This window comes from Sorex araneus, chromosome 9 (assembly GCF_027595985.1).
Source record: "Sorex araneus isolate mSorAra2 chromosome 9, mSorAra2.pri, whole genome shotgun sequence".
Lineage (NCBI taxonomy): Eukaryota > Metazoa > Chordata > Mammalia > Eulipotyphla > Soricidae > Sorex > Sorex araneus.
In genome coordinates, this window is record NC_073310.1 from 44,536,585 (window position 1) to 44,552,304 (window position 15,720).

Genomic DNA, 15,720 nt, shown 5'->3' on the forward strand with positions numbered 1-15,720 from the left:
CCCCTGAGCACCAGTGGGCGTGGCCCATTAAAAAGAAGCTAGAAATGGCCTTTTGGACCCTGGGGCTGGGCCTCAGTGGTAGAGTGCCTGCCTTGCATGTGTGAGACCCTGAGTTTGAGTCCAGCCACCACCACACAAAAAAAACTGACTTCGTGGCTGACGTTTGTTCATACTACGTTATGTTCTTCTCTGTCTCATACAACTTTCTTTTTTTTTTTTTATAATGTAGGAGCACTGCTATTTATTCAGCCATTGATTAAGCTGAACTCCACATTACTTTTTTTTTAAATTTTTAAATTTTATAAGTTAGTTCACAATGTTTGATTACATTGAATATTCAAACACCAATCCCACCACCATTACTCCCACCACCATATTCAGGATGTTTCCATCCCAAACCCCAGCCCCTGTCCCAAAACACAACTGAAATAACATTTCGTATTGTCTGTTATGAAGAACTGCTGAACATGCTTACAAAAAAGTAAGATGCCCTACCCACTCTGGCCCCTCTACCCCCCCCTTTTTCTTGATAGTGTATTTTATATACATAACATCACAGTTTATTATTTTATCAATTCATGTGAAGGGTGGGGAAGTTTTGCTTTCCTTTTTTTATTTTTATTTTTGGTGGTGCTGAAATGCAGACTCAGGATGTCACTTTGCTCCGACTCTTTGTGAGATTGTGTTTACTGCTGAGCTGTGTCCCTTGCCCCCTTTGTTTCTTTACCCTTCCCCCTTTAGTCTGTACTCACCTTAAATCTCCCTCTCCGTCTCTTAAGCAGTACCTCAGACAGTGTTGCTCGTGTTGCTTTGACTGTCGGTAGAGTGGAACTGGAGTGGAACCTGGGTTTGTAAGTAACCAGGCTTCAGCCCCCGCTTAGTTCTAGGGGTGCAAATCCTGCACTGTCACTCAGGCCTCCATAAAACATGATTTTTGTTTGTTTGGGGGCTACTTCTGGCAGTGTTCAGGACTTACTCCTGGCAGGCTGGGGATTGAACCCAGGTCGACTACATGCAAGGCCAACGCCCTACCAGCTGTACTATCTACCACTCTGGCCCCACATGTAAAACATAGTTTCATTTTTTTAGTTTTGTTATAATTTTACAAAGTAGGTCACAATATTTGATTACATTTAATATTCTTACACCAATCTCACCAGCATTACACCTTCCCACCACCATATTCTTGTTAGAGTATGAGTGGTGTGAGATATGAGTTTTCAGTCCAGGGATAGGTTTACTTGTGGGTTCAGACTCAGCCCGAGCATGGCGGTGTTGAGTTCTGGAGGTTTTCAGTTGCCGGGGCTGGGTCCCTCGGGGCTGGGAGGGGGCCTCACCAGTCCCCCCTCTGGGTTACTCCTAATGAAACAGCCTGGCACAGGGTCCAGTGATGTGGCTATGGCAGTGTCGTTTTATGCTCTTTTCTGAAAGAGAAGGACAGTGAAATCTCTAGATTGTAGGCGTTAATGAGATTACCTGGCACCAGCCAGAGGTGGCTTGTGGGTATGACTGCCAAGTTGCCAAAAGTGTGGGGGGGACATGGGCGGAGGTCACCCACTCCCAGTTCTCGTTGAACCCGGAGATTTCAGTCACCAGTCCCTCATACTGGGTTTTCTGCAGATTCACTTTTGGGTGAGGCCCGACCCGAGCACTAAAACATAATTTTAAAGCCTCAAGTGGAGAAGGAAATTTTATTATGGTTAACCAGATTTCTATTCCTTCCATTGTTGTGTTTCTTTTTTTCTAATGTTCCAAAATCTCTTCTCTTTTTTTCTCCCCTTTTAGTTTTGGGAACTTTCTTTTGAATGATTCTTTTTAAGTTCAGTTGGCTTGCCTGACATTTTCTTAGTGTTCATTCAACTGAGAATATCTTGATTTCATGTTTGTCCCTGGAGTATGTCGTTGCTATGTACAGAATTCTACACTGGCAGGTCTTTCAGTATTGAAAAATGTGCACTTCTTTCTAGCCTCCCTGGTTTTCGAGGACAAGCTGTTTGTCTTCAGGTGCCACTTCTGTGAAGATAGGGTGTTACTCCATAATACTTTTAAGATTTCTTGGTTTGTGGGACACGCTCTGCAGTGCTCAGGCTTGACTCCTAGCTCTGCACTCAGGGATCACCCCTGGCAGGCTCAGGGGACCATATGGGGTGTCCTGGATCAAACCCAGATCAGCCACACGCAAGGCAGCAGCCTTACCCACTGTACTATCTCTCTGATCCCTCAAGAATTCCCCCCCCCCATCTTTAGTTTTTAGAAATTCAAATTTACCTTAAGTGAACTTTTTTAGAAATTTTCATTTGTCTCAGGTGAACTTTTTCTGGGCTGGAGCGATAGCACAGCAGGAGGGCGTTCGCCTTTCACGTGGCTGACCCGTGTTCGATTCCTCCGCCCCTGTCGGAGAGCCCGGCAAGCTACCAAGAGTATCATGCCCGCACGGCAAAGCCTGGCAAGCTACCTGTGCATATCAGATATGCCAAAAACAGTAACAATAAGTCTCACAATGAGAGACATTACTGGTGCCCGCTCGAACAAATTGATGAGCAACAGGATGACAGTGACAGTGACAGAACTTTTTCTACTCATTCTCTTTTTTTTTTTTTTCTTTTTGGGTCACACCCGGCGATGCTCAGGGGTTACTCCTGGCTCTGCACTCAGGAATTACTCCTGGCGGTGCTCCGGGGACCATATGGGATGCTGGGAATCGAACCCAGGTCGGCATCATGCAAGGCAAACGCCCTACCTGCTGTGCTATCACTCCAGCCCCTCATTTTCTTTTTTGAGTCTACAATTTACATCTTGCACTTTGAAGACCATTTCAGCCATTAGTTTTTTGAAACTTGGGCCCTGTGACTTTGCTTCTGTAAACACTCCCCAGGGGGCAGAGATACCTCGTGGCTCTTAGGCAAGAGCATCCATCATCTGCCCATCAGGCCCCCACTGGCTACATCTTTGCCAAGAGGGCAAGGGGCGCTTGTTGGCTCATATCCTCCTGAGTCCCACAACGCCATGCCTGGGCCTCTGTATTTCCAGGCTGAGAGGGAAGTTCAACTGGGGGGCAGAACTGTCTCTTTCCAGCCCAGCAGGGTAGAAGTCTAGCAGACATGCTTGGCCTTTGCAGGCCTGGGTGGTGGTGAGGCCACTGTTGTTTTCTGTGTTGTTTGGAGTGTTGCAGGTACCCACTAAAAAATTTTGTGTCTTAAAGGTTTCCCCATTCCTGGTCCTTTTGGCAAAGCAGCTATGTATGGCTGGCCTGACCGGTCTGCCCCACTTATTTTCGAGGCTCTGGCTTCCCCACCACCGTCCAGGGTACGGCACATGAAACTAAAATCCAGGGCGCTCATCTCAGTATTGTGTTCGTTGGGTCTTGCTGTCTGCAGCTGTTCTTCCTTGTTTTCTCCTGCTTTTAGTGTCCTCTTGAGTTTGATATGCAGTATTCGGTGTTCCAGTGGTTTCAATGGGGAAATACAGGAAGGAGCATGTGCTTCATCTGGTCCCAGTAGCACAGGTGTTCATTTGGGGGTCATGAGTACTGATTAATGAAGCAAAAGTGGAAGCAGATACTTTTCCTATTTGGGGGGCCACACCCAACAGTGTGGTACCTACTTCTAATTTCAAGCTCAGGGATCCCTTACAGCTGTGCACGAATGGACCTGGGGTCCTGCGTACAAAGCATAAGCACCCACTGGCTTGGAAGCTGGTGTTCTTTTTCTTTCTTCTTTTTTGTAAGGATTGGGGGGTGCAGGGGGATGATTTGAGGCCACACCCATAACTGCTAGAGGCATACTCCTGGCTCTGCACCCAGGAATCACTCCTAGTTGGGAGACCGTATGGGGTTCTGGGGATCAAACCTAGTTCGGCCGAATGCAAGGCAAGCAGCGCCCTACCTTCCGTACTATCTCTCTAGGCCAAAAGCAGGTGTGCTAAACCTGGATGATTTATGCCTTGAGTTTCAGGTTTCTGTAAAAAAAAAAAAAAAAAGACTGTGCCTTTTATCGATCCCTCTTTAAAGTGTAGCATATTCTTTTTTTTTTTTTTTTTTTTTTTTTTTTTTTTTTTTCTTTTTGGGTCACACCCGGCGATACTCAGGGGTTACTCCTGGCTTTGCACTCAAGAATTACTTCTGGCGGTGCTCGGGGTACCATAATATGGGATGCCGGGGATCGAACCCGGGTCGGCCGCATGCAAGACAAACGTCCTACCCGCTGTGCTATCGCTCTGGCCCCTAAAGTGTAGCATATTCTTGAATGATGAATGTTGGCAGCAAGCCAGGATCATGTCAGCAGTATCTTTCTCCAGTAGAAATCAGATTTCTCTGTATTGCCATAATTGCAGTCACTGGAGAAATCACAAAACCGTGCTTACCATTCGTACCACTGAAAATTATAATTTTATTAGACCTGTTGGTTTTTTGCATATTAATAAAAGAATCTCTTGTTTATATCAAAAATAGTTTCTCTATGGCCAGAGCCATTGTACAGTGGGTAAGAGGTTAGCCTTGCACGCAACCCACCTGCGTCAATCCCTAGCATCCCATATGGTCCCCTGAGCACCACCAGGAGTATTTCCAGAGCACAGAGCCAGCAGTAAGCCCTCTGCACCCCTGGGTATAAACACAAAACAAAACACAAAAACAGTTTATCTCTGATAGTTTTAAATATACATTGATTTCTTTGTAATTTATTTATTTGCCTAGTACATTTTTTAAGTTTTTTGAAAGGCATGCATAATCTTCTTTGTATTCTCACAGAATTTATTTTGGGTGGGGTTGGGGGTAGCCACACCTTGGCAGTGCTCAAGGCTTACTCCTGGCTCTGTGCTCAAGGGTCACTCCTGGCAGTGCTCAAGACCATATGCAGTGCCAGGATGGACCTTATAATTTTGCATAGGGTAAGTGCGTTACTTCAGCCCCATCACATAATTTTTTTTTTTGTTGTTGTTGTTGTTTTTTGTTTTTGGGTCACACCCGGCGATGCACAGGGGTTACTCCTGGCTGTTCACTCAGGAATTACCCCTGGCGGTGCTCAGGGGACCATATGGGATGCTGGGATTAGAACCGGGGTCGGCCGCGTGCAAGGCAAACGCCCTACCCGCTATGCTATCGCTCCAGCCCTATTTTTTTTTTCTTGTAAATTGTTTGTTTGTTTAGGGGCCACATCTGGCAGTGCTCAGGGCTTAGTCCTGACTCTGTGCTCGGGGATCACTCTTGGCAGGTCTCAGGGGAATATATGGGCTACCAAGATTTGAACTTTGGGTTGACCATAAGCAAGGCAAATGCTTTTTGGTCCATAAAATAGCTTTATTTAAAGAAACTCACTTAGTGAAAAGTGAAGAAAGAGAGATACAGAGTTACATTTGTTCACAGGCTGCTCCAGAGCAGAACAAAAAATGCCACAGAGTTTCTTGACAGACCCTCAGATCCTCTAAGCTCATAGTTCCGTTGTCCAGTGGAGCCCTGAAGTGGTCTTGGTGGAAGAGGTCAGTGTAGAGCTTTAAGATATATTTTCAAGGTAAATTCAGTCAAATTTGCTGCAATTCAATGAGGCATGCAAGAAAGATTATGAACAAGGGTACTCCTATTTTTCTCACCTAAAAAAACTAAGCAAAGGTTTTGCAGTTGACTAAGAAAGTACTTGGGGAAAAAAAGCAAAGTAAATTTGACTCTATTTTCTGTGCAATTCTGTATTATTTAAACTCATCAGTAATAGCTAACAGGTTGTTGAGGCTTTTGCTTAATGTTTAACCCTGTTAGAGCTTCCATCCATCATGTGAGGAAGGCAGTTTTATATACACATATTACTGTGACAAAACTGGAGGTCAAATCATTGAGGTTAAATTACTTGCTCAGAGATATATGACTAATAAGTAGTGGAACATAGATTTAGATCTCAGCCTCTCTGGTTCCAAAAAATCCTAATTGTATCGCATTTGTTTTCTAACCACTGTAATAAGTACATCCTGTGTTATATCATTTAATCATGATAGTAAATCTCCGAAGTAGGTCCTAATTACTCTGCATTCCATAAGATAATTGACTGCTTGCTTTGTAGGCCTCTGATATAAACAGGTTTTATTTCAGGACTTGCCTTCACCGCTAGCCTTCTTCCCTCACCTCCTGTCTAATCAAACATCTTTCACTTGGCTTGTTTTCTCATTTTCCTAGAACTCAAGTAGGAAGAGAACTTTTTCAATGTTTTGTTTGGTTTGGGGTTTGGGGCCACCCCCAGGCATATTGGGGCTTACTCCTGTCTCTTTGCCTAAGAATCACGTCTGGTGGGGCTCAGGGAACCATATGGGGTGCCTGGAATTGAAGCCAGATAGGCGACATTCTAAGCAAGTGTCCTACCCACCATACGCTCTCTCCTACCTCTTTGAGTTACTGCATTTTTAATGTCCTCCTCTCAGTCTTCATCGTTGATTGGTAGCCTGGTTGAGCGCTAAAAGTTATACACTCTGTTTTGGAAGTAAACCACTTCCCTGTGCTCAACCAGGGGAGGTTGATGAGCTTCTTACAAATGATAGCTTGTCCACTGACTTTTAAGTCTCTTCTACACATTTTGTGTTCTTAACTTCAAATAGCAACTCCTGGAAGAGAAGATAGTTGAGTTGCCTTTTAGAAAAACGTGCGGGCCAAGGGCTGGGGCAGTAGCACAGAGGGTAGGGCGTTTGCCTTGCACGCGGCCAACCTGGGTTTGATTCCCAGCATCCCATATGGTCCCCTGAGCACCACCAGGAGTAATTCCTGATTGCAGAGCCAGGAATAACCCCTGTGCATTGCCAGGTGTGACCCAAAAAGCAAAAAAAAAAAAAACCCAACAAAAAAACGTGCAGGCCAGAGTGATGAGAGAGTGGGTAGGATGTTTTCCTTGCACACAGCCAACCCGGTTCAATCCCCACCATCCCATTTGGTCCCCCGAGCACCGCTAGGAGTAATTCCTAAGTGCAGAACCAGGAGTAACTCCTGAGCATCTCTGGGTGTGACCCCCGCAAAAATTTTAAAAATAAACCACAGCGTAACACAGACCAAACACAAGTCGCCACACTCACTCCTTATTCCTTATTCCTTAGTTTATTTCCTACCAGAAGCAGTGTAGTATCCAGAAAAGGTTTCCGCTCTCTTGGTTGGAACTATAAATAGATCGTGCTGTGGACACTGCCTCTGAGCAAGAATTCGATCTGCACTTGTGTAGTTGGGAGACTTCTACTTCAGGGTCTCCAGCCTTTATTAATTCTTATTATTTGTCAGATGGTAGAAGAGATGACTTGCCCCCCTCCCCAATATTAAGGGGTCAGAGAGCTAGTACAGCAGGTAAGGCGCTTGCCTTGCCCACAGCTGACCCCCAGTTTAGCATCACCAGTAGTGATCCCTGAGCACAGAGCCAGGAGTAAGCCCTGAGTACAGCCAGGTATGGCCCCTCTCCTGACCTCACCCCCTGCAAAGAGAAGCAACAGAAGAATGTATTTCATTATGGAAGCATAGTTTCTTACATTCCAAGTAAAACGCAGTATTTCTTCCTTTTTTCTTCTGAATGTCCTTGGCACATGGTTGAAAGGTTCCATGGAATGTCCCTCTTTCAGGCGGTTGATCAGTGAATTGATGCTATGGCCACTTTGTGTCTTGCCCAGTGGCACAATGCTGCCCTTTCAAATGAAGTTAGTTCCTGGAATTGTCTCTGCTGATTTCAGGTACCCTGGTACCGAGCTGAATCCAGTGCGTATTTGTTCAGTGAATCATGAGACCCTCAGTGCTGTGTGCAGGCTTTCTCTCCGGCTTCCTGAACCAACCCCGTGGGTGCGTTCCCAGCCCCAGTTTACTGGAGTTTACTGGAGTTTCCCAGCCACTTTACTGGCGTGGCCTGGACTTTTGACCAGCTGGCTACAAACTGGAGGTTTCAGGCGCCAGCCACATAGCCTGGTCGTTACTGTGCTCCTGGCCCACTGCTGTCAACTGGAGGTTCCCGTGGGTCGCTGCTAAGTTTTGCTTGTTTGTAGGGGTGGGCGGTGGAGGCAGTGCTGGGAGCAGGAAGCTCGCCCAGTGTCAGCACTCCCGCTGGCACCCTGGCCCTCAGCCCTGGGTTTTGAGTGAGGTACTAGAATCATCCAACTCACTCCTCCTTTCTTTTTTTTTTTTCTTTAAACTTTAAAAAATTTTTTTTTTAATTTTTATTTTATTACCATGTGGAAAGTTACAAAGTTCTCAGGTTTATGTCTCAGTTATACAATATTCAAACACCATCCCTTCACCAGTGCCCATATTCTACCACCAAAATCTCCAGTATACCCCCCACCCCCGCCCCCCACCCCCCAACTGTATAACTGATGAATTTCACTTCATTTTCTCTTTACCTTGATTATGTTCCATATTTCAACACAAAACTCACTATTGTTGTTGGAGATTCCCCCCAAGAAACACAGCCCTACTAAGGAAGCATTTGATAATTAGTTTTCCATTAAAAGATTGTATGTTTTCAGTTTTTAGAAACTGAAACTGGTTCGGATGTGTCCCAGTCCCGCATCCCGGAGCCGTGTTAGTTGCTGCTCAGTGTCGCCAGGGCTCCATCTGGAGAAGTTGTGGTGGCTGCACCTCCTCCATCTGGATCCCCGGTGTTGCTGGCCCGGTTTCTCACTCCTCCTTTCTTTGCCCAGCGAGGTGTTGTTTGACGGCAGGGCAACCTCAATAGTTCTCAGGGGGGTGCTCCTGGCTCCTTCAGAGACGGGGGGCACTACAGTGCCAGGATGAAATTCTGGTCCCTCCTGGGCCTGGTGTGGGCCCTTGGCAATTGCGTACACTTTTTCGCCCCGTTTACTTGTTTTCAAAGGCTGCAGGTGAGCAGCCAGGTGGAGAGAAACAGGAAGGACCGTGGGATGGTGGGTGGGGCTCCTCATCTCTTTCCTCTCCAGAGAGGAAGTAGCCCCCAAACTCAACATGTCCACCTGTCTGGAAGCTCTCTGGCCCTCCTCCCTTCTGGGTTTTTGTGGAGGCTCCTGGGAACTCGTTAGCAATTACCAGTAGAACTTAGCCCCGAGCCCCCATTCTTTGGCAGGTTCCCAAAGCCACCTCCATTGACATAACACGGGATGCCTTCTTCACAGCACTTGGAAAGTACAGGGGCTTGGGGGAGCTATGTGCCGGGAACTGTGAATAAAGAGCCTGTAGATATGAGAAATAGATGTCACTCAAATGACTGAAATATAACTTGCATATCACAGTATCTCATTTTCTGATCTCATTTTCTAATAGGTTTCATTAGGTGTATAATCTTGTTAGTCTAAAGATTTAGGGTTGTGGGGTTTGTTTTTTGTGGAAGGTGGGCAGGGGTTGAAGTCACTCCTGGCAAGGCCAGGGACCAAGCCACGGTTGGCAGCATACAAGGTTGCCTCACCTAAGTCTATACTGTCTCTCTGATCTTAAGAATTCTTTTTTAAAAATACCCACTTCCTGGAGTGGACACTTGAGTACAGAGCCGGAAGTGAACCCTGTGCACCAGGAGGTGTTCCCCCCCCCCCCCAAAATTATAGTGATTGTGGTAGGTGCAAAGTAGTATTCCTTCATGGTTTAATTTGCTCTTCCCCGATAATTACCTGAGAGAATGGTGGTGTTGGGTTATACCCAGTTGTGCTCAGGGTTCACTCTTTTGTTTTTTTCTCCCTTTTCTTCTTTTTTGGGTCGCACTCGGTGATGCACAGAGGTTACTCCTGGTTCATGCACTCAGGAATTACTCCTGGTGGTGCTCAGGAAACCATATGGGATGCTGGGAATCAAACCCGGGTCGGCCGAGTGCAAGGCAAATGCCCTACCCGCTGTGCTATTGCTGCAGCCCGCTCAGGGCTCCCTCCTGGCGGTGCTCAGAGAGAGGACCATGTGGGGTATCAGGACTCAAACCAGGGATATGTGTGTGCAAGGCAAATGCCTCAATCCTCAATCTCTGTACCGTCTCTTCAGCCCTAACTCTGTTGTGAGGGAAGTGATTCATATTTTTTCCCCATCTTCCCTTCCCTTTGCTGTTGTGGTGACAGGGGTCTTGGTTTATCGTGGTGCTCGTAGTTGCGTCCTGCTGGGCACTGTGCTCTCCCTCTGCTGCTGGCAGTCACCGGGTAGCGCTGCTGTAACCATATATGTGAATGGACAGTCATGTATGTACAGTCACAGTGCTGCCCTTAATATGCGAACCTGAAGTTTATGGACAAGCATTCTACCACTGACCTATCCCGGTACCTCTTTCTTTCCAGTTTGTTTTGGGGTCACTACTGGTGGCACTCAGAGGCCTCGTGGACCATAAGCAGTGCTGGGAAATTAAACTAGGATGGCTGCTGCGAGATGGGCACCTTGACCCTGTACTGTCTCCCCACCACCTTCTTGGTGGTACTGTTTCAAGAACAAAGCTTTACCTTTGATGAAATCAGTTCACTGATTTATCAGGGAATGAGGGTTGGCCCACACCCAGCAGTATTCAGGGCCTGTCCTGGCAGTGGCATTGCTCAGGAGCTGGTCCTGGGGAGCTCAGGTCAAAAACTTTTATTAGAAATCATTGCTTGGGCTGGAGCAATAGCACAGCGGGCAGGGCATTTGCCTTGCACGCGGCCGACCCGGGTTCGATTCCCAGCATCCCATATGGTCCCTTGAGCACTGCCAGGTGCTATCCCTGAGCTCATGAGCCAGGAGTAACCCCTGTGCATTGTCGGGTGTGACCCAAAAACAAAACGAAAAAAAAGAAATCATTGCTTAACCTAAAGTTAGAGGAACACATTTCCTTCTAAAATGTTTTTATTTGGGGGGGGTGGGGCTGGAACAATAGCACAGGGGGTAGGACGTTTGCCTTGCACTCGGCTGACCCGGGTTTGATTCCCAGCATCCCATATGGTCCCCAGAGTGCCGCCAGGAGTAATTCCTTAGTGCAAAGCCAGGAGTAACTCTTTTTTTCTATTTCTTTTTTTGCTTTTTTTTAGGTCACACCTGGCGATGCACAGGGGTTACTCCTGGTTCTACACTCAGGAATTAACCCTGGTGGTGCTCAGGGGACCATATGGGATGCTGGGAATCGAACCTGGGTTGACCATGTGCAAGGCAAATGCCCTACCCACTGTGTTATCACTCCAGCCCCTATTTTTACTCTTATTGGGGACATGGGGGTTATACCGGACAGTGTTCAGGGCTTGCTCCCAGCTTTGTGCTCAGGGCATCTTGTGGTGCCAGAGGTCAGACCCAGACCCCCTGCATTCACAGCACAGCCCTGTGAACTCACTTTCAGTGCTCACATTTCAGGTTTGCCCCAGGTTGAGTCACTCTTTGCAGAAGTTAGGAGGAATATTTCAGTTTCATCCTTTTGCATATGGTTATCTACTTGTCCCAGTACTATTTGCTTCAAAGACTGATCTTTTGCATCACCGTTGTTGGAATTTGAAAGACCTTTGTCACAAAATGATGTCTTCCTAATATTGGAAATATGTATTGGTTCTTTAATTTGGCTTTTTATTTTTTTTTGATACTTGATAGAATGGAGGATGTTTTTGATCAACAGATATAAGAGAAAATTCTTAAGATATTAATCCCATTTGTGAGTGGATAGATTTTGTTGTCAAAGCTTTAAGACTTCTTTTTTTTTTTTTTTGTGATTGCAGAATCATCACCTAGAGATTTTTTTTTCTCATACAATCAATCCATTAATGAAACCACTTTGGATTCTGTAGCATTAATCCTGGTGTAAGATGCTGGTGGTTTGAACTAGCAAATAGCTGTGGATGTAGAAAGAGTCTGGATTTATTGTGTCACGTCGCTGACAGAATTTCGAATGGATTATGTATGGTGAAACAATCAAATCAAGCAGGATCTCAGGTTTTGGTCCTGAAAAACTGGAAGGATGAGTTGGTGTTAAAGATGGGATAAACAAGTAAGGCGCTGTTTGGGGAGGAGATGAGAAAAATTAGGGTCCCCGTCTTAATTAGGTGATATTTAAGATGCTTGTTTGTCAAATAGAGATGTTGGGACATGAGTCAACCCCCTCCGCCTCCTGGAATATAATATCTTCTCACGCTTCCCTTGTGTTTCTGATCAGCTAAAGCTCTCAAAAAGCAGATAGTACTTATGGACAGTACAGTACTAGATTTCTTGGGAAAATTTTGTAATGCACAGAATTTTGTGAGCTTCTTCAGTGAAACAGTCTCAGTCATCTCAGATGAAATTAAGGGCCAAGGCACACCTTGCATGCAGCTGACCCTGCTTCAGTCCCCAGCACTGCCAGAAGTGATCCCTGAGTACCACTGCTGCATGTGGCCCAAAGCCAAAACAAAATAAATAAAAATTTTAAAAGCCTGTATTTGTATATATGTTAAAAGGTGTTTCCAAGAGTCTGAACGACATTTCAAAGGACTGAGTACATGCCTATATGTGGGAGTCTTTAGTGTAGCCAGCCACCAAGCCCCATACCTAGAGTTAACCCCTTAGGACAGTACGTGTAATTCTTCCTTTCTTTTCTTCTGGGCCACCCCTAACATGCTCAGAGGTTACCCCTGGCTCTGCACTCAGGCATTACTCCTGGGGGCGTTCAGGGGACACAGTGGGATGCTGGGAGTCAAACCCATTTCAGCCATTGTATTGCTCTGGCCCCACAGGTGTGGCTCTTAATAAAGTGATAAAAGGGCCGGAGGAATATTCCAGCGGTTGGGGCACTTGCCTTGAAATGTCATTAAATGTGTACATCATTTCCCCGTGGTTCCTAAAGATCAGTACTAACATACTCAGTATTCCTAGCTCTAAGGCATTAAGTCTGCCTGCTTTGGGAAGAGTGAGTGAATAAGTCCTACTGTGTTGCTTAGGAAATATGAACCTCGCTATTCTTAGGTACTGCTGTAGATGAGCCCTGGCCTTATCATTGTGAGTTGGAGGAAGCCTCTCTTGAGGTGGAAGAACTGTTCGAAAAATGATAAGGCTTTGTTTAAGAGTTTTGCAGGCAGGAGTCAGCACGGTTCCTGATGCACTTTGACTCAGAACTCGGGGCTTAGAGCCTGAGGGCATGAAGGAGGGTCTGAGAGCTGGTTCCGTGGAACCCTGGGAGAGAGCCCAGGCGTAGGAGCTGGGAAAGATAAAATTGGGAAGGAAACCATGAGATTGTCCCGGACGTCCCTGACCTGGTGAGAGGTACTGGCGTGGGGGCCCGGTGTGTGTTTGAGGAACACGAGTCTGGCCACAATCGAAGGGGAGTCCAGAAACAGCGTCGGTGTCGAGGAAATGGGGCAGACTGGCTAAGTGGCCAGCTGGAAGGGAGGGAGACGCCAGGCACTGAGCTGCTCTAGTTCAGGAGGAAAGTCTGGGGGTGTGCAGGCTTGGAGCAGGAAAGGACTTCTCCTTTTTAAAAAACTATTTTGAAACTTATTTTTTTTAATTGAATCACCATGAGATACACAGTTGCAAAGTTTTCTAACAGCCTTCCCTTCAGCAGTGTACATTTCCCACCACCAATGTCCCCAGTTGAACCCGCATTTTCATGGTGTCTGATATATCAGTTTCCTTCAACTAAAATGGTACTTTTGCCATCTCCTGTCAGTTTTTTTTTATTATTATTCATTTGTTTTTATTTTATGCTCTTATTTTAGGGGCTGGCGCAATAGCACAGTGGGTAGGGCATTTGCCTTGCATACAGCCGACCCAGGTTCAATTCCTCCATTCCTCTCGGAGAGCCCGGCAAGCTACCGAGAGTATCCCAGCCGCATGGCAGAGCCTGGCAAGCTACCGTGTCGTATTCAATATGCCAATAACAGTAACAATAATTCTCACAATGGAGACATTACTGGTGCCCGTTCGAGCAAATAGTGAACAACAGGATGACTGTACTACAGTGCAGTGCTACTTACTTTAGAGTGCCAAGTACTCAGTCCAGGGCCTTGGATACACGGGGAGCATGACTGGACCACACCTCCAGCCTTCCTCATTCAAAGCATCTTCTTCCTCTCTCTCCTAGATATCATTGACCCCGCCATCCTGCGACCAGGCCGGTTGGACAAGACTCTCTTTGTGGGGTTGCCTTCCCCCACAGCTCGACTTGCCATCTTAAAAACAATCACAAAAGTGAGTAAATGAAAGTTTCTTTTTGTTTGTGTTTCTCTTATGTTCAGCTTGAGTGGGAGTAATGTAGGGTGTCTGGTCACTCTCTTCTGCAGCCTTAAGTCTTTGCCCTGGTGGGGGCAGGCCAGTAAACTGTGCATTGGCTCCAAGGATCGAGCACCGACCTCGGGTGCCTGAGTCCTGGCTGTGATCCTCACACCTTGCCCGACACAGGTCTTCACGACTGGCCAAGCCTCACCAGCGTGACCCCAGGACCCCAGATCCACTGGGTACTGCTTTTGGGGGAATTCTTTTCCCCAAAAAGAAGTCCAGGGAAGCCAGGAATGTAGCTCAGCAGCTACATTAGAGCTCCAGCCTTGCACATCCCGGCACAAACAATCAAACTCATCTGCCCCATCCCTTATCTCCCAAAGAGGAGGGTGAGCTACCTTTGGTACTAAACTGCCTCTTCTATATTTTGGGGGTGCCATGCTCAATGATGCTCAGGGCTTTCTCCTGGCTTTGCACTCAGGAATCACTTCTGACTGTGCTTAGGACCATATGGGATGCCGGGGACCAAACCCAGATTGGCCATGTGCACAGAAACGCCCTACGCGCTGTGTTGTCACTCTAGCCCCAGGACACTCCCGCTTCTCTGTAGTTTGCTTAAAGAAGAGGGGTGCTCAGAGCTGAATGCTTCCCCAAGGTGCCGCTCTCCCGCGGTCTCTCCTCTCGCTCTTTGACAGTCACTCGCACGAACCATCCTGAGGACATCCTTGAACTGGATAGTCATATGCAGGCCTCGTTTTTTTCTCCCTGGTGGTACTGGGGTGCACCGGGCCACACTTGGCACCCGCACACACCTCGTCCACTCAGAGCTTCTCGGAGAAGGCCAGGGGTGAAGCGGACTGGCAGGCCCCCTGCTTCTGCTCAGATCCCTTGCTGGTCTGCCAGACCTTTTTCGAACTGTCCCTGGACGCCAGTCTCAGAGGCCGCTTCCTTCCACGCTGGAATATTGACAGACTATTATGCAATTGTCAGCTCACTGTTTCCCCAGTGCCCTGCGCTACATAGGCTTTCCTTTCTTTAGCAGTTACTGTCCTGTCCTGTCCTGTTCTACTCTTTTTGTGGAGTTATTTTTTTGAGAGGCATGTTGGTTTGTTTTGAAAATTGAAGATAGGTGGTAGTTAGGTGTTTCGGGTGCATGTTAGGCATGCACTGACCATGTTTGGCTTCCAACACCAAGACGGGCCTCTTAACATTGCTGGGTGCAGCCTGGAGGCCCCTGAGCTCTGCTGGGTGGTCCTGGTCCCCCCCTGGCACCTCAGGGCCTGGGCAGCTTCGAGTGCTGGGCCCTTGTGCTGAACTGATGGCAGAGAGACACCCGTGGGGCCTGTGGGGCTCCCAGGTCCCCTGCTCAGGCTCCCCTTGGGAGAAGCCCACCCGCCCGCCACATGAAGAAATCTGAAAGAGAAAAGACAGGAAAGAAAGTTGTTCCCTCACACTTCAAGAGGTTGTCCCCTTTTATTTGGTTGCTTCATATTTTTCTCTGTGTTCATTTGCCATTAAAAAATTTTTTTTTTCTCTTTTGGTAAAAGATTCTGTGATCCTGTTTTACCAGACCATCCTAACTTTAGAATGCATGTAGCAATATTCATAACTGCCCCCCAAAGGGGGGAAAGTAG

The 15,720-nt window shown here is 46.9% G+C and overlaps 1 protein-coding gene across 2 annotated transcripts in view; it reads left to right on the top strand.

Annotated features, from left to right (window-relative positions):
* NVL (nuclear VCP like) overlaps positions 1 to 15,720 on the top strand; it is an 87,844-nt gene that overhangs the window by 58,268 nt on the left and 13,856 nt on the right. For both annotated transcript variants that reach the window (XM_055147194.1, XM_055147193.1), the window contains exon 19: positions 13,953 to 14,059. In XM_055147194.1, the coding sequence (XP_055003169.1) occupies positions 13,953 to 14,059 (107 nt within the window). The remainder of the gene's footprint in view (positions 1 to 13,952; positions 14,060 to 15,720) is intronic.